This window comes from Schistocerca nitens, chromosome 1, assembly GCF_023898315.1.
Source record: "Schistocerca nitens isolate TAMUIC-IGC-003100 chromosome 1, iqSchNite1.1, whole genome shotgun sequence".
Taxonomy (NCBI): domain Eukaryota; kingdom Metazoa; phylum Arthropoda; class Insecta; order Orthoptera; family Acrididae; genus Schistocerca; species Schistocerca nitens.
Genome location: NC_064614.1, coordinates 1131170337 through 1131189831, shown reverse-complemented (window position 1 = coordinate 1131189831; position 19495 = coordinate 1131170337). Strand labels below are relative to the sequence as shown.

Here is a 19495-nt window from a genome sequence, read left to right as displayed (position 1 = left end):
TGCATAGATCCTGAGAAATCAGTGCCCAGAATAACCACCTCTGGCCGTAATAACGGCCTTGATACGTCTGGGCATTTAGTCAAACAGAGCTTGGATGGCGTTTACAGGTACAGCTGCCCATGCAGCTTCAACACGATACCACAGTTCATCAAGAGTAGTGACTGGCGTACTGTGACGAGCCAGTTGCGCGGCCACCATTGACCAGACGTTTTGCCGGCCGCGGTGGTCTCGCGGCTCTAGGCGCGCAGACCGGAACCGCGCGACTGCTACGGTCGCAGGTTCGAATCCTGCCTCGGGCATAGATGTGTGTGATGTCCTTAGGTTAGTTAGGTTTAAGTAGTTCTAAGTTCTAGGGGACTGATGACCACACCTGTTAAGTCCCATAGTGCTCAGAGCCATTTGAACCGTTTGAACCAGACTTTTTCAGTCAGTGAGAGATTTGGAGAATGTGATGGCCAGGGCAACAGTCGAACATTTCCTGTATCCAGAAAGGCCCGTACAGGACCTGCAACATTCGGTCGTGCATTATCCTGCTGAAATGTAAGGTTTCGCAGGGATCGAATGAAAGGTAGAGCCACGGGTCGTAACACATCTAAAATATAACGTCCACTGTTCAAAGTGTCGTCAATTCCAACAAGAGGTGACCGAGACGTGTAACCAAAGGCACCCCACACCATCACGCCGGGTGAAACGCCAGTATGGCGATGACGAATACACGCTTCCAATGTGCGTTCACGGCGATGTCGCCAAACACGGATGCGACCATCATGATGCGATAAACAGAACCTGGATTCATCCGAAGAAATGACGTTTTGCCATTCGTGCACCCAGGTTCGCCGTTGAGTACACCATCGCAGGCGCTCCTGTCTGTGATGCAGAGTCAAGGGTAACCGCAGCCATGGTCTCCGATCTGACAGTCCATGCTGCTGCAAACGTCGTTGAACTGTTCGTGCAGACGGTTGTTGTCTTGCAAACGTCCCCAGATGTTGACTGAGGGATCGAGACGTGGATGCACGATCCGTTACAGCCATGCGGATAAGATGCCTGTCATCTCGACTGCTAGTGATACGAGGCCGTTGGGATCCAGCACGGCGTTCCGTATTACCCTCCTGAACCCACCGATTCCATATTCTGCTAACAGTCATTGGATCTCGACCAACGCGAGCAGCAATGTCGCGATACGATAAACCGCAATCGTGATAGGCTACAATCCGACCTTTATCAAAGTCGGAAACGTGATAGTACGCATTTCTGTGGTGTCACCGCCAGACACCACACTTGCTAGGTGGTAGCTTTTAAATTGGCCGCGGTTCGGTAGTATACGTCGGACCCGCGTGTCGCCACTGTCAATAATTGCAGATCGAGCGCCACCACATGGCAGGTCTAGAGAGACGTCCTGGCACTCGCCCCAGTTGTACAGCCGACTTTGCCTGAGATGGATTACTGACAAATACGCTCTCATTTGCCGAGACGATAGTTAGCATAGCCTTCAGCTACAACTGCTACGACCTAGCAAGGCGCCGTATTCAATTGATATTGAGATTGGTTGGTTGGTTGTTTCGGGGAAGGAGACCAGACAGCGAGGTCATCGGTCTCATCGGATTAGGGAAGGATGGGGAAGGAAGTCGGCCGTGCCCTTTGAAAGGAACCATCCCGGCATTTGCCTGGAGCGATTTAGGGAAATCACGGAAAACCTAAATCAGGATGGCCGGACGCGGGATTGAACCGTCGTCCTCCCGAATGCGAGTCCAGTGTCTAACCACTGCGCCACCTCGCTCGGTGATATTGAGATTCTATTAATGTATCATCAAGAACGATGTTCTACAAATGTGGATTAAAGTTAAGTATTCCAGAAGCTACGTACTTTTCTTTATAGCATTCATTACGTATCCTGTTTCAGACCTCACATCAGCCTGCGTGAGTTTAAGCGCGTGCCTTTCGGCTTCCTCTCATTGTGTCTAGGCTGTCTTGTCTAGACACAACATATTTGGCGACGACGATTTAACGGTCGTATTGCTCTAATTTACTTGTGTCATGGCTTCGCCACAATCTCCAGATGTACTGTCCGAACTTTATCGCTTGCAGAATCAGCAGACGCAGGCGTTATTGGATGCCCTTGGACAGCTCGTCCAGGGTCATTGTGCAATGCAAAACGATGCGGCAGCCGCCGCTTCACCGCTCACGCAGCCACAACACGCAGTTGCACCAGCTTTTCGGCATTTTGATGCGGCCATGGAAAGCTGGACGGAGTGGTCACGCCAATTTGGATTCCATCTCGCCGCCTACAGAATTCAAGGTAACGAGCGGCAGCCTCACTTATTGGCGTGTGTAGGGGTGCAGACGTACCGTGTGATAGTGAAATTATTTCCCCGCCGCGACGTAGCAACTCTGTCCTACGACGAAATTTTGTCTGCTTTAGATGCATATTTCAAGGAATCAGTCAATGTAGTTGCAAAAAGGTATACTTTCTTTCGTACAAATCGTACGGCCGGTCAAACTAATCGGGAGTGGGTTGCAACTTTGCAAGGCCTTACTAGGGATTGTGCTTTAGAGTGTGAATGTGGACTCCCTTATTCAGATACTATGGTACGTGATGCAATTGCACAGAACGTTTCTGATGTTCGTATACGGGAGCAAATTTTGAAACTAGTCAATCCCTCCCTTCAACAAGTGATCGACATATTGGATAGGCAAGACACACTTGACTTTGCTCAGGAATCATTTGAAACTTCGCCAGCCGTGTGTCACATTAACTGGCCCGCCGGGCGAGCTGCACGGAACTGTAAACGGCCCTCGCGCCCGTCCGCGCAGCTGCCGCCACGATCTCAATCACGTGTCCCGCGGCAGCAAGCAGATGCAGTGAAATCATGCCCGCGGTGTGCTACTAGACATTTGCGTAAGAATTGCCCGTCACGCCAAGCTATTTGCTTTTTCTGTAATAAAATAGGACATGTTCAGAGTGTTTGCCAGAAAAAGCTCAGATCGGACTCTAAAAACCACTCCAGGCCCTTTGCTTCGCGCCGAAATCGAACCAAGAATACTCAGGCTCGTGAACCTGCGCCCATGGACGTTCATGTAGTTAATTCCACTCCGCCCAGTGCCACTCTGTCTAAAAGTGGCTGTGTGCGTCCCGCAAAAAGTGTGCGTCGACGTTGCGGAAATCACGTCCATTAGCAAGTGATTCTGTACCAGTGTCTGTTCAAATTGCACGAGACAGTCGCTCTTGTCGTCAGCAGGACAATAAACTTTTTGTAGACTTGGACATTCATGGCAACGTGATCCCATTCCAGCTCGATACCGGAGCTGCAGTTTCATTGATCAATAAAGACACGTACAAACAACTGGGCACACACCGTTGCGTGCCGCACATGTTACGTTAAATAGTTATTCGGGTCAGAATATCCCTGTGTTAGGACAGTGCAGCCTTCTTGCATCATACAAGGGATAAACAAAACTAGTGTCATTTTACGTCCTTCGTTCTTCTTCTGCAGTGAACTTGTTTGGTTTAGATTTATTTCAGTTGTTTAACTTGTCTATAGTCAATCAGGTCCTATCAGTGAACCAGACTGTGCCTTCAGCCACTGTTTCTAGTCTATGTGAAGAATTTGCAGACATTTTTGCACCGGGCCTTGGTTGCGCTAAGAACTATGAAGCACATTTGGAACTGAAAGTAAACGTGCAACCGAAATTTTTCAGAACGCGCAATGTTCCCCACGCATTGCGTGATGAGGTCGCAAGAACATTAAATGATTTGGAATCACAAGGTGTGATTGAACGTGTGCAGGCTTCTCTCTGGGCCTCACCCTTAGTAATTTTGCCAAAACCTTCCGGAAAATTGAGACTTTGTGTGGACTTCAACAACTAGTGATTGCAACTTTTCCTTTACCCCGCCCGGAAGATCTTTTTGACAAACTGTGCCCAGGTAAATATTTTTCGGATTTGGACCTAGCAGATGCGTACCTGCAAATACCAGTGGACGAACAATCTCAGCGCGTCTTAGTGGTTAACACGCATCTGGGTTTGTACCGATTCAAAAGACTGCCATTCGGGTGTGCATCCGCCCCTGCGTTGTTTCAGCAATATCTGCAAACTGTTTGTGCCTCGGTCCCTACTGCAGCAAACTATCTGGACGATATTGTGATCTCCGGAAAGACGGAAGAAGAACATTTAGCCAATCTCAGAACATTATTTCAGGTCTTGCGACAAAATGGTCTTCGCTTGCGGATGGACAAATGTGTGTTTTTTGCTCGTGACTTACCATATTTGGGACATGTAATCAATGCACAAGGCATACATCCGAGCCCAGAGTACCTCCGTGCCATACAGGACTTGTCTTCGCCGCAGAATTTGAAGCAGCTACAGAGTGTGCTGGGAAAAATTAACTATTACCACAGATATATCCCGCATGCCTCTTCCATTTCAGCTCCGCTTCATCGCTTACGCCGTAAAGGTGTTCCGTTCGTCTGGACGACGGAATGCGAACGCGCCTTTCGCCAGTTGAAATCGGCGTTGCTTTCAAATACTTGCCTTACGCCATTCGATCCCCAGAAGCCCCTTTTGATGATGGTAGATGCCTCGGATTTCGGGATCGGTGCTGTGCTTGCGCACAAAGATGGCTCGCATGATCGCCCTATTGCCTTTGCGTCCAAATTGCTTTCGTCTGCGCAACAACATTAATCACAGAGCGAGAAAGAAGCTTTGGCTCTCGTATTTGGTGTTACTAAGTTCCATGGTTTCTTGTATGGTCGTCACTTTACCATCATTACAGACCACAAACCTTTGACATCGCTTTTTCATTCGAACAAGCTTGTACCTCCACGTACAGCGCAGAAATTCATTCGCTGGTCAATTTTCCTCTCGCAGTACCGCTACGATATCTTGTATCGGTCCACTGCTAAGCACGGAAACGCTGATGCGTTGTCCCGTTTGCCTGTTGCTGAGGATAGAGCATTCGATTCTTCCGAACTTGCTTGCATGTTCATTGATGCGGAAACCGATGACGTGGTCGAATCATTTCCGATTGATTTTCGTCGTGTAGCTACAGCCACAGCTGCTGACCCTGTCCTTGCTACCGTTTTGCGTTTTGTTGCTACGCAATGGCCCTTGTCACAGTCACGGATCGAGGATCCGTTGGTTCGCCGATTTTTTGCTCACCAGGGGAGACTTTTTGTACGACGTGGTGTTTTGCTGTTGTGTTCTGATAATGATCAGTCCAGGGTCGTGGTCCCACGTTCGTTACGGTCCTCTGTCTTACGGCTTCTCCACCAAGGACATTGGGGTATAGTGCGCACGAAACAACTTGCTCGTCAGCACTGTACTTGGTTCGGAATCGATGCTGCGATTACGAATATGTGCTCTTCTTGCATGGCGTGTGCCGAACAACAATCCGCACCACCGCGGAAATTCTTTGCATGGCCGAAAGCCACTTCCCCTTGGCAACGCTTGCACATAGATTTTGCTGGTCCATTTTGGAATGCTCGATGGTTGGTTGTTGTAGATTCCTTCAGTAATTTTCCTTTTGTTGTCAGGATGTCTTCCACGACGTCATCTGCCACCATCCAAGCGTTATCTGCTATCTTTTGCATTGAAGGTCTTCCGCAGACTATTGTTTCCGACAATGGCCCACAATTCATGTCCGCAGAATTTCAGTCATTCTGCAAGGCCAATGGTATTCAACATCTGACATCCGCGCCGTTTTCGCCTCAGTCAAACGGTGCCGCTGAACGATTGGTCCGGACTTTCAAGTCCCAGATGTTGAAGTTGAAAGAGTCACATTCTCGGGAGGACGCGTTATTGTTCTTCTTGTCTTCGTATCGCTCTCAGCCCCGAGATGGTCGCTCGCCGGCTGAGTTGCTCCACGGTCGTCCTCATCGAACCTTGATGTCTTTGCTGCTTCCGCCGCATCAGGTTCCTGTGCAGCGGCAGCCGCCTGCTTTTGCTCCAGGCGACGTTGTATACTATCGCAACTATCGAGGTTCACGGCGTTGGCTCGCAGGGCGCATTCTTCGCTGCCTCGGCCGCGCTATGTATCTGGTGTTGGGGGCCTCTGGTGAGGTGCGTCGGCATCTCAATCAGCTGCGCCTCTGTCGTCGCACGGGTTCTGTCGCTCCCCGTCTGCTTTCAGCGACGGTGCCGTCCGGTCAGCGCCCTGGGGACCCATCTACTGGCTCGCCTCATCCCCAGGTGTTACCGACGCTGCCTTCCATTTTCCCCATGGCGACGCGCCGCCGCCGCCGCCGTCTGTTCTCCCGCCGGCGCCGCCCACAGTGGACGCTTCGCTACAGCCGCCAAGCGCCTCCCTGGGTCACGCGCGGCCGATCGCTTCCCGTGACCAGATGTCCTCCGCCATGGAACTCTTGCCCGCTCCGGACCAGATGTCGTCTTCGCCCGTCGGGTACCCCGACGCGATGGAGGTCAACCCTTCGGCCTCTCCTGTCTCTCTACGGGCGCATACACCGCATGTTGGCGTGCACCCTGGACTACGTTTTCAGGCGTTTCCTAGCTCCCCTCGGACCGAATGGCCGGGTGCGGGTGGCACAGCCTCGACTGTTGTTAGGCTCCCCACCTCGTCGCATACGTCAACATGGGGTCCTCCCCACGGCGGGCGGAAGCCTTATAACACAACCGTACGTCGATTTGCGGGGGAGGAATGTGGTGTCACCGCCAGACACCACACTTGCTAGGTGGTAGCTTTTAAATCGGCCGCGGTTCGGTAGTATACGTCGGACCCGCGTGTCGCCACTGTCAGTAATGCAGACCGAGCGCCACCACACGGCAGGTCTAGAGAGACGTCCTGGCACTCGCCCTAGTTGTACAGCCTACTTTGCCTGAGATGGATTACTGACAAATACGCTCTCATTTGCCGAGACGATAGTTAGCATAGCCTTCAGCTACAATTGCTACGACCTAGCAAGGCGCCGTATTCAATTGATATTGAGATTCTATTAATGTATCATCAAGAGCGATGTTCTACAAATGTGGATTAAAGTAAAGCATTTCAGAAGCTACGCACTTTTCTTTATAGCATTCATTACGTATCCTGTTTCAGACCTCACGCCAGCCTGCGTGAGTTTAAGCGCGTGCCTTTCGGCTTCCTCTCATTGTGTCTAGGCTGTCTTGTCTAGACACAACAATTTCTCCTCCTTAACACGAGGCATCACAACAACGTTTCACCAGGCAACGCCGGTCAACTGCTGTTTGTGTACGAGAAATCGGTTGGAAACTTTCCTCGTGTCAGCACGTTGTAGGTGTCTCCACCGGCGCCAACCTTGTCTGAATGCTCTGAAAAACTAATCATTTGCATATCACAGCATCTTCTTCCTGTCGGTTAAATTTCGCGTCTGTGGTACGTCATCTTCGTGGTGTAGCAATTTTAATGGCCAGTAGTGTATCTGCGAAACGAAATGTGACGAACTTAAGGGAAATTCATATCGAGGGTGCGGTGCGCACTGATGATGGCGAATACAAACTACGTTCAGAAGCGGAAGTGCTCTTCTACGGTCTTTAGAAAGTGGCTGGAAGGTAACGGCCTGCGTGCCGCCAGGACGTCACACGCTGACAACCGCCAGCGGGGTTGACGGCGTCTCGTAGGACCGGTTTGCTCGGTGCAGAGGCTACGCAGCAGCAACAGCCAGCACAGACTGCCACCTAGCTTACCTTGGCGCCCTTGTCGGTGTAGGTTGTCTGAAACAGATAAAAGTAAGGGTCAGCATCACGGAGAACTCTCTTCTAAAAACTTTCGTCATGTATGGTTCAAATGGCTCTAAGCACTATGGGACATCTGAGGTCATCAGTCCCCTATACTTACAACTACGTAAACCTAACTAACCTAACGACATCACACACATCCATGCCCGAGGCAGAATTCGAACCAGCGACCGAAGTAGTCACGCGGTTCCGGACTGAAGCGCCTAGAACCGCTCGGCCACACCGGCCAGCTACTTTCATCATTACTCGTAGCCTATTGTTAGCGACGTTGTCTTACCCTCGTAGTAATTGAAGCAGTCTTTGGCTTAATCTGTGCTAACAGTTATTGTGAAAAAGGGTATTGATTCAATCTTTATCATTATACTGGTGATTTTATACATCAATGCTGCATTTCAGTTCGTCTACATCAGGACAGTGAGAAATTCAGGATTGAAGGCAAATTCAGGTAGGGACGTTCCACACCACCATATTGTTAGTAGTCGTACAATGAGTTTTCTTATCTTGGACAACCATGACGAAATGTGTGTTAATGGAGAACCTTCGCTTTTCTGGTGACATTGAACTATTTGCCGTTGGTGCTAATAACCTCAAAAAACTAATGGAACGACTTAGTACAGGAAGTATCAAAGCCGGCCGCGGTGCCGAGCGGGTCTAGGCGCTTCAGTCCGGAACCGCGCGACTGCTACGGTCGCAGGTTCGAACCCCGCCTCGGGCATGGATGTGTGTGTGCTGTCCTTAGGTTAGTTATGTTTAAGTAGTTGTAAGTTCTAGGGGACTGATGACCTCAAATGTTAAGTCCCATAGTGTTCAGAGCCATTTGAACCATTTTGAAGTATCAAAAAACAGTTGTATTAAGACTGAAATAATCAGCACATCGGAAACAAAGTAGTATAAACTAGCATTAAAGTAGTCCAGCTAATTGACTAGTTTTTTGCTAGTTGAAAGTAATTTTTTTATGAGATACAAAAGAAATAAACAGACTAACAGAAAAGGTCTAGAGTCTGTTTGGTAAACTGGAAACAGCATTCGAAACTAAGCTTCCACTGTCTCTTTAAAGGAAAGCTTTCCAACACGTTCGTATTACCAGCTTAACTTATAGTAGTGAGAAATAGACTTTTAATGTGGCACCCATTGAAAAACTAAGGACTGCTCAGCAAGAGAGACAAGGATACGTGCTGGGGAATTATTGGGAGTCACTGGGTAAGAAAGGAAGCATGGAACAGAGTGAAGTGGAAGACGTAATTATAACAGTAAAGAAAACGAAGTCGAGGTGGACGGCATACGTAGACGGGCGAAACGAAGCTCTGTGTTGAATTCTACGAGATAACAAAAACTGAGCCGGCCGCGGTGGCCGAGCCGGTCTAGGCGCTCAGTCCGGAACCGCGCGACTGCTACGGTCGCAGGTTCGAATCCTGCCTCGGGCATGGATGTGTGTGATGTCCTTAGGTTAGTTAGGTTTAAGTAGTTCTAAGTGCTAGGGGACTGATGACCATAGATGTTAAGTCCCATAGTGCTCAGAGCCATTTGAACCATTTTTGAACAAAAACTGAGACGACCATCTAATAGAAGGTGGGCAAATGACGTTAGAAAACAAACAAGAGTGTATGAACGTACCTTGCTGACAAGGAAAGCAAAGCAAAGTTCCACCACTGTGGTAAGAGACGGGCCAATCGGGACCGACCGACAATTGTGTCACCCTCAACCAATGCCGTCATCTGGATGCAGTATGGAGTTGGGTAGGGTAAGCACACCACTATCATGACCGTGCTGGAAACGAATGGAACTTATTGTTTTTTCTTTACCGTCCGATTCCTTAGCTGGTTGTTCAGCACGCCTGGCTGCCATATCGGGGACCCGGGTTCATTTCCTGGTGCTCCCAGGTATTTTGCTCGGTGGGAGGACGGGGACGGGGTCCATTCGGCTACGTAAAGCCATCTCAGGAGATACGTGAATGATAATTAGCGGCTCCGAGGTTTGGAAAGGCGACAACGGCCGGAAGTGCTGCGTGCTGAAACCACGGTCCTCCATATCGCATCCGCCTAACCAACATTGCAAAGGAAACCGTGGCCGGAAGACATCACGAGGTCCTCAGGACCTGATAGAGGATTTACTTCTTAGTTCAGTCTGACGCTGGCCATGTTACGGAGCAGTCACGGCCAGCGCTCCGCTAGCGAGGCACGTGTCGCGTGTTGTGTTTACTTCAGTCGCTGCAGAGTGATGCCTTCCTCATAGACCAACATGGTAGACACCTGTCGCAAAAAGACTTTGCGTTTCACGTTTCGTCCAGACTTCGCCCGTCCAAAGGCGCTGGACGTTGTAATGGTTCTTTATTTACGTGACCATTACGGCACTCCATCCCCAGTTCTCGATACCAGTGTATCGTACTACTTTTCTGCGAAGTAACAGACATATTTTTGTAACAATATTCACATTTGGTTTTTGTTGTGGCGTAACAAGCTCGCTACGCCACACTCAGAAGGAAGCCGAAAGGCACGCGTACACACACGCCGACTGGCGTCAAGTCTGGAACAGGATACGTTATGACTGCTATAAAGAAAATACGTAGCTTTGGAATATACTTAACTTTTAATCAATCCTTGTGATACATCTCTCTTGACTATACAAATGAGACTCGTAAGATACATGCACTGTGACAATTGGCGCCTTGCTAAGTCGTAGCCATTAACTTAGCTGAAGGCTATTCTAACTGTCTCTCGGCAAATGAGAGCAAAGGCTTCGTCAGTATGGTCGCTAGCAACGTCGTCGTACAACTGGGGCGAGTGCTAGTCCGTCTCTCGAGACCTGCCGTGTGGTGGCGCTCGGTCTGCGATCACACAGTGGCGACACGCGGGTCCGACATGTACTAATGGACCGCGGCCGATTTAAGCTACCACCTAGCAAGTGTGGTGTCTGGCAGTGACACCACAGTTTTATTAATGTATAGGTACTCCGATGTATCGATATATTACAGTGATATGGTTGTTGTGTGTATTCATTTCTGTGAGACTGTCATAATCTTTGACTTTCTCGTAACCGTTTTGGCGCGAATGCTCACAGAGCAGTCTTTGTTTCACTTTGCAGAAGTTAAGTTGTTATTTTACTTTGTAAAAGAACATTCAAGTTTTGTGTTTGGTTAAAGTGGAAATTAAATATATGAAGATTGATACAAAACTGTTTTCTTGATGATGTGACAATTAAGAAGTATATGTGAATTTACAACAAGTTTAATAAAAATGTGGATCATGAACACCAAGTCAAAAATTATTTCTACCATACCATTGTTCTGATCTGGGATTGTTCGATCATTAAGAATTTCCTGAGAAACGCATTTGTTATGTCTTCAAATATTGCTAAAATACAGATCTGGACCTTCTAGAAGTCAAAGTGGAATCACCCTAGAATCAACAAGATGAGCCATAACAAAAAAATGGCTCTAAGCACTATGGGACTTAACATCTGAGGTCATCAGTCCCCTAGCACTTAGAACTACTTAAACCTAACTAACCTAAGGACATCACACACATCCATGCCCGAGGCAGGATTCGAACCTGCGACCGTAGCGGTCGCGCGGTTCCGGACTGAAGCGCCTAGAACCGCTCGGCCACAACGGCCGGCTGAGCCATAACAACTTCGACGAAATCTACGTGGCAATCCATTCAAAGTAAGTGACAAAATTAATGACTTTTTTACAGTGACTTCATTATTTCCATTCTGACGATACCATCCACAGTCAATAACTTCGTTATTGCCCGATAAATCGAACATATGCTGCGTGAGCAACATTATTAATCTGACTTATAACCTACTTTGCTAGTGGTGGTATTGTTAGAACATGGAACGGTTTCTTTGTGACGACGTTAAAATACCACCACAGGACGTAACTGGAATCCAACTGTCCCTGGTAGCAGCCCAACGGGCTTGCCGCATTGGTAACACCGGTTCCCGTCGGATCACTGAAGTTAAGCGCTGTCGTGCTGGGCTAGCACTTGGATGGTGTAACCGCTCTTTAGCGAGTGGTTATACAGAAACGAATATTAGATTAAATTCTGTAATACGAAATGACCTAAGAGCCTAAAAACGTTAATAGTATTTCGTAGCTATAGTTAGTCGAAATTTTACGAAGAGCAGATATTCGAAATAGAGTAACGCAAAGTAGTACAAAGGGAATCCAAGGAAGACATAACAGAGCTGCGTTTTGTTTTGAATGCAATATATAAACCAATGCGCAGCATTATTAGGTCTCTTGAGTTTTTGTTTTCAGCGGTGGCGAGTGTGTTCGCAGTTCTTCCGTGCTAACCGGAATTTTTGGATTAGAAGCCTAATTAAATAGGAGTCTTAGAACTGGATTAGACGTTGGAGTGGTGGAGAATAGATTAATTTGAGATAAATTCAGAGACAGAGTCAATTAGAGGTGATTGGGTGTACGAACTTTGATATTCAAGTGAATTATGATTGTACGTGTAAACGAAACGTTACTATCGTATATTTACGATTGTGAAGAGATTTTTTGACAATACGGAAACTTTTATGTTGACTTAGGACTTTATTCGCTGTATGCGAATTATTAAAGAGTATTGGGACCGAAAATAGTTTGATCACACTAGTATCTTTGTCGCTCGTTGTCAAGGTAATTCCTGTAATAAACGAGAAGTGAAAATAGTGCCAGTTAAAAGACTAAACTTGTGCTGAACAGACATTGAAAGGATTCTAACTCATAATTAATATCGTGTCGTGAGAATTGAGAAGCTTACACATTGTAAGGCCCAGAGACATATTTATAAATTATCGGACATTAATGGCAAAGGACAGTCTCATGGGAAAGCATATCTTTGGTGATAGGTACACGAAGGAATGTAATACTGGCTGACTGTTATACCGAAACAATACACACTAGAATCAACTCTCCTTTCATTGATTCCCCATTGCCATCTCTCATTAATTAAGAACTTAATCGTGACAATAAAACAAAACATATGAGACATTCCCAGTACTTACTAAATTCCATAATCAGCTAGTACATAGACAATCATATCTGTAAACATTCAAGGGCTATTGAAGGAAGCTGATAAACCAGTTTCAAACATATTTAATAGGATTCAAGGAATGCATACAAACTGCTAAAGTAACTAAATCAAGTTACTCAGAGAAACAAATTAGTAAAAATAGACTGGAACTCAACTGATATCTTACTGTAGAGTAATAAAAAAAACTGTCTTTGGATCTGCCGTGGTTGAAAGTGTATGAAATCTCTCTGGAAAACGATATCAATTTTCAATTGCTAGTTAACACGAGTAGAATCACAACGTGACTCAGAGACGTTTTATGCCCGACCCACACGGCAGGGAATGGTTCTTAACTAGACGGGACAATGTATAAACAAACTTCTGAGATCAGTTCCGCTGGAGGGGCGAAAACTGCGAAGCGATATCCGTGCAGTCGAGACGACGGTGGCTCAAAAATGGCTCTGAGCACTATGGGACTTAACATCTGAGGTCATCAGTCCCCTAGACTTAGAACTGCTTAAACCTAACTAACCTAAGGACATTACACACATCCATGCCCGAGACAGGATTCGAACCTGCGACCGTAGCAGCAGCGCAGTTCCAGACTGAGGCGCCTAGAACCACTCGGCCACAACGGCCGGCGACGACGGTGGGTGTGCGGCCATAATGGGTAGCCCTTGTGAGACAAACTGAGGAGCTACTTGACTTGACTGCCAGGAGAGCAGTGTGCTGACCACATGCCCCTCCATATCCGCATCCATTGACACCTGTGGGCTGAGGATGACACGACGGTCGGTCGGTACTGTTCGGACGAAGTTTAGTTTTAGTTAGTTTTTATAGTTAGTACTTCTTTGTCCCAACCAAGGCCTTAGAACCTGGTCCATGATCCTCCTTGCTGTCGTTCGACATTGAGGAACACGTGCGCAAACACGAGCCCCCGGTTCTCGATGTACGTTTGGCGGTCCTCGGCTTACGCAACGGATCATAAATTTTCTAAGTCCACCTATGTTGGTGCACAAGTCATCCTGCATGCTCCATCAGTGTTCTGTGGTGGAGTTCTTAACTTAACCCTTAGCAACAATGATGCCAATCAGCACGGTGATCGCTCTAGTACGTGGACCTAAAGTCGAAAAAGTTGCAGGTCTAGAAAGTTTTAACAGCCTTGACGTCATTGCTTATCGGACATTTCAGATCCCAGAGGTCTACAATAGAGATATGGGTAAATCCTATTACCTCTCTTCGATGCCTTTAGTTCTCAGGACCAGGAATCATCGTAAAATAAATGGACCTGAATCTGTGTCAGTGTAGGTCAAAGGTGTTGACAACTGAAAAGAAATTAAACTCGTGGGTGATCTCACTCTTTATTATAGACGTTAAATAAAATATTTCCTTGAAGTACGAACGAAGGCTTTTTATTTTGACCAGCCTTTCCTTTGTTATTCCCAGTGACTGTCGTCCGGTTAAATAAAAGAAAAATATATTTTCACGGTCACGGCATTCTCCAGAGCGACTGTTACGTCGTGCTTCACAAAAGCCGCGAGAGCACCGGTGGCGACATTCCACTTCCTCTTCAGGGTCTTCTCGTGCCTCATTTAGGCCGTCGCGTTGTGCCTTATCGTGCACCTCAGCCCTATCTCACAGAGGTGTCGCGTCACAACAGAAACTCGTTGAGCTGCGTCAGCGACAAATATTGAGCCACATTTTTTCGGCAAAACGGAAGGGAATTTTATGTTGGTGTTTCGTCTCGGTTTCACTTGGCGCCGCGGATATCAGTGGGACCTTCTGTTAATGTAGACAGGAGAATGTTATGGAGCGGACGAGACACTGAAGCACTCTCTCATTCTCTCTCTCTTCCTCTCCACCTCTCTGTGTCTGTAGTGGGAGGGGGGGGGGGGCAGCGAGGCTAATAGTGAGATACAGACAGATTCTTGCAAACCTTTAAAGTCAAAATCATGGTGACTGTAAATGATCCTATACTGAGTAATACTACCAAATGCGGAACTCAAAATATCTTTTTTATCTTCGTATCTTTTCATATTCTCCCTATGTTGTCTTTTCCTTTCTTCTGTCCATGTTGTTCCCAATTTCTCATTTCGCCTGCCTTGAAAGCGTTCTAAATTTAGTATTTTATTCATAAAAAGGTTTCATTTTGTTATTTTCCATTATTTGATGTTGTTCCTTTCTAGTTCTTTTCTTATTTATGTAATCCGTACTAGTGTTGATGTCTTTGATTCGTTTGCCTGTTCTCATTCATTTGGTAGAGATGTCCAAAGGATATTAACCTTTGCTTTCCTATTACTTCCGATATTTTATGCATATTTTGGTAGTTCTCCTCATTCCTACACAATTTACAATCAGTTTTATTGTATTTATTTGGCGCTAGCTTTCCAGCTATTGGGCCACGCACATTGTTATTTAATAACTTAACAAATTACATGTTTCCTTGTGCGGCTGGTCCCGGCGGAGGTTCGAGTCCTCCCTTGGGCATGGGTGTGTGTGTTTGTCCTTAGGATAATTTAGGTTAAGTAGTGTGTAAGCTTAGGGACTGATGACCTTAGCAGTTAAGTCCCATAAGATTTCACACACATTTGAACATTTTGAACATATTTCCTTGTTATGTTTACATGAAGTTTCGAAAAATCTTAATTTTTATGCGTTATAACGATGTTATACTGAGAACAACCGTATTTCAGTCGGTGGGCGTTCTGTGGAGATCATAATCGAATATAAATAATTAATGCGGGTAGCAGTTAAGACTGTGAACAAATAGCACGGTTTCTTCCTCTGGGATCAGCTGTTGGTGTGCACCTTTGGAGTCAATCACGTGAGACTCCTGCTGTGGCTCGTTAACTTTACATTCTGGAATTCAGAGATATGTGTACGCCTCTTGAAAATGTCTCGGGAAGTGCACATAGATTTCTGGCTGTCGGACATGCTTCGTGACACTTGCAGGAAGAGGAGGTCCCAGTTTGACGACTGCCTTATAGAGTGTTACCAGCTAACTGTCTTAGCGATAACACCCAAGCAACAGGTGATTTATGTCTGCCAGTTCTGAATGATGATCTTCGCAATGCGGTACGTGCAAGATAACACCCGTGTCCGTTTTGCACTCTCATTAGTGGTATTGCACGGTGACGTAACAGTATTAACTTCGAGTATCATTTTCTTCTTGGAAAGAGTAGTTGAATCCCTGCGAAGTTCTGTTGTCCCGTCATGTGAGAGGATTCCCAAATTGGTGTCATTCATCAAATTCCCCTTTCGTTACAGTACCCACAAAGCCCGTACACCATCTGATTAAAAGTACCCGGACATTAATATGTAATGAAAGAAGCGAAAGCAGGAAGGTTAAAGGAGTATATCGAGGGTCTATACAAGGGCGATGTTCTTGAGGACAATATTATGGAAATGGAAGAGGATGTAGATGAAGATGAAATAGGAAAGATGACACTGCGTGACGAGTTTGACAGAGCACTGAAAGATCTAAGTCGAAACCAGGCCCCGGGAGTAGACAGCATTTCATTAGAACTACTGATAGCCTTGGGAGATCCAGCCCTAACAAAACTCTACCATCTGGTGAGCAAGATGTATGAGACAGGCGAAATGCCCTCAAACTTCAAAAAGAATATAATAATTCCAATCCCGAAGAAAGCAGGGGTTCACAGATGTGAAAATTACCGAACTGTCAGTTTAATAAGCCACGGCTGCAAAATACTAACACGAATTCTTTACAGACGAATGGAAAAACTGGTAGAAGCCGACCCCGGGGGAAGATCAGTTGGGATTCCGTAGAAATGTTGGAACACGTGTGGCAATACTGACCCTAGGACTTACCTTAGAAAATAGATTAAGTAAAGGCAAACCTACGTTTCTAGCATTTGTAGACTTAGAGAAAGCTTTTGACAATGTTGACTGGAATACTCTATTTCAAATTCTGATTGTGGCAGGGGTAAAATACAGGGAGCGAAAGGCTATTTACAATTTGTACAGAAACCAGATGGCAGTTATAAGAGTCCTTGGGTATGAAAGGGAAGCGGTGGTTGGGAAGGGAGTGAGACAGGGTTGTAGTCTATCCCCCATCTTATTCCATATGTATATTGAGCAATCAGTAAAGGAAACAAAAGAAAAATTTGGAGTAGGAATTAAAATCTATGGAGAAGAAATAAAAACTTTGAGTTTCGCCGATGACATTGTAATTCTGTCAGAGACAGCACAGGACCTGGAAGAGCAGCTGAACGGAATGGACAGTGTCTTGAAAGGCGGATATAAGATGAACATCAACAAAAGCAAAACGAGGATAGTGGAATGTAGTCGAATTAAGTCAGGTGATGCTGAGGGTATTAGATTAGGAAATGAGACACTTAAAGTAGTAAAGGAGTTTTGCTATCTGGGAAGCAAAATAACTGATGATGGTCGAAGTAGAGAGGATATAAAATGTAGACTGGCAATGGCAAGGAAAGCATTTCTGAAGAAGAGAAATTTGTAAACATCGAGTATAGATTTAAGTGTCAGAAAGTCGTTTCTGAAAGTATTTGTATGGAGTGTACCCATGTATGGAAGTGAAACGTGGACGATAAATTGTTTAGACAAAAAGAGAACAGAAGCTTTCGAAATGTGGTGCTACAGAAGAATGCTGAAGATTAGATGGGTAGATCACATAGCTAATGAGGAGGTATTGAATATAATTGGAGAGATGTGAAATTTGTGGCACGACTTGACTAGAAGAAGGGATCGGTTGGTAGGACATGTTCAGAGGCATCAAGGGATCACAAATTTAGTATTGGAGGGCAGCGCGGAGGGTAAAAATCGTAGAGGGAGACCAAGAGATGAATAAACAGATTCATAAGGATGTAGGTTTGCAGTAGGTGCTGCGAGATGAAGAAGCTTGGTTCAAAAATGATTCAAATGGCTCTGAGCACTATGGAACTTAACATCTGAGGTCATCAGTCCCCTAGAACTTACAACTACTTAAACCTAACTAACCTAAGGACATCACACACATCCATGCCCGAGGCAGGATTCGAACCTGCGACCGTAGCAGTCGCGCGGTTCCGGACTGAAGCGCCTAGAACCGCTTGGACACTGCGGCCGGCGAAGAAGCTTGCACAGGATAGAGTAGCATGGAGAGCTGCATGAAACTAGTCTCTGGACTGAAGACCACAACAACAACAATATGTAATGCGGAAATGGCCACTAAATATCACGAGAGGCGAAGCTGCCAGTGTAAAAGGAAGCAGAGGGTACTGTGTTGTTAGTGGAGAAACAGCAGATAGTGAATTCGAACGTGAACTATTCATTCGACGTCACCTGGATGACAAATCCATTAGGGACATTTCAGCCCCTTCTGAAGCTGCTCAGGTCGAATTTTGGTGGTGCGACTGTGAAGTGGAAACGTGAAAAAACAACCACAGCTAAACCAACATCAGCCAGACCACATGTACTGACGGAGAGGGACACTAGAGCATTGCGCACAGTAGTTGTAAGAAATCACTGAAAGGAATCACTCGTGAGTTTCAAAGTGCTACCAGCAGTCCAGCTAGTACAATATGCGTAGGGAAAGAAAGACGCCAGTGGACTGTGGATGACTGGAAACGGGTGATTTTGAATGATTAATTACTCTGTACCCTGTGACAATCAGAGGGAAGGACACGGGTGCGAATGTCCTTAGACCATTATCTACCACCATGTACAATGCCAACAGTGAAGTACGGAGGGTTAGAATATGGGGCTGGTTTTCGTGTTTAGGCGGTGGTCACTTTATAACGCCAAAGACGGCACTAAAAGCGGAAGGATTTGAAGACTTTTACGGCATTGTGTACTGAGTACCGCACAGGAACAGTTCGGGAACGGCGATACGCACCAGGATGGCAGTGTATCCTGTCATAAAGCAGGAAGTGTGAGGCAGTAAAATTCCTGAAATGGAGTGCCCTGCCAAGAGCCCCGACCTGAGCACACTGGAACACTTCTGGGAGGAGTTCCAACGTCGACTTCGCACCACACCCCAACATACAACATCAAAATCTTTACTGGTTTCGGCTCTTGAGGTGGGTCACCACTTCTCTACAGTCATTCAGACACCGCACTGAAAGTGCCTCCAGTAGAGTCCAAGCCGTCATAAAGGAGAAGAGTGGACACGCCCCATAATAATGTCTACTGATAGGTGTTCGGATACTTTTGATCAGGTAGCGTATAAGGTAGACATACGAAGAAAAGTATCAGTTTATTGATACTACTCTTTGCTGGTTGGTCACCGTCTTATTCTCTATGATGCCGCAATGCCCTTTTCCCTTCAGAAGTTGATTCTTTTGTATTGCTCGATAAACTGATAGCCGGCCGCTGTGACCGAGCGGTTGTAGGCGCTTCAGTCCGGAACCGCGCTGCTGCTACGGTCGCAGGTTCGAATCCTGCCTCGGGCATGGATGCGTGTAATGTCCTTAGGTTAGTTAGGTTTAAGTATTTCTAAGTTCTAGGGGACTGATGTCCTCAGATGTTAAGGCGCATAGTGCATAGAGCCATTTGAGCCATTTTGGTACACTGATAAAGTAGTTCCTGTACCGTACGTCAAAGACAGATTGCCTTTCCAAGTTCCACGGCTGATGTCCTGTTTTAGACAGAGCTGCGCTAATATTATTATCGAATATAGCTGGTACATGCTATATGTGGTCGTATCTGAGTGCCTGTATTGTTATTAGAAACTCGCCCACAACGCAGATCGTTTCAGGGGGAAGCTTGTACGTAAATATGGTTTCCATAGTGGGACATTCTTTCGCTCTGCTCTGAAGCGGAGT

The 19495-nt window shown here is 46.4% G+C and overlaps 1 protein-coding gene across 1 annotated transcript in view; it reads right to left on the bottom strand.

Moving 5' to 3' along the window:
* Positions 1-19495, bottom strand: part of LOC126199381 (4-hydroxyphenylpyruvate dioxygenase) — a 140782-nt gene that overhangs the window by 99350 nt on the left and 21937 nt on the right. The window contains exon 2 of the mRNA XM_049936302.1: positions 7657-7683. Coding sequence (XP_049792259.1) covers positions 7657-7683 — 27 coding nt within the window. The remainder of the gene's footprint in view (positions 1-7656; positions 7684-19495) is intronic.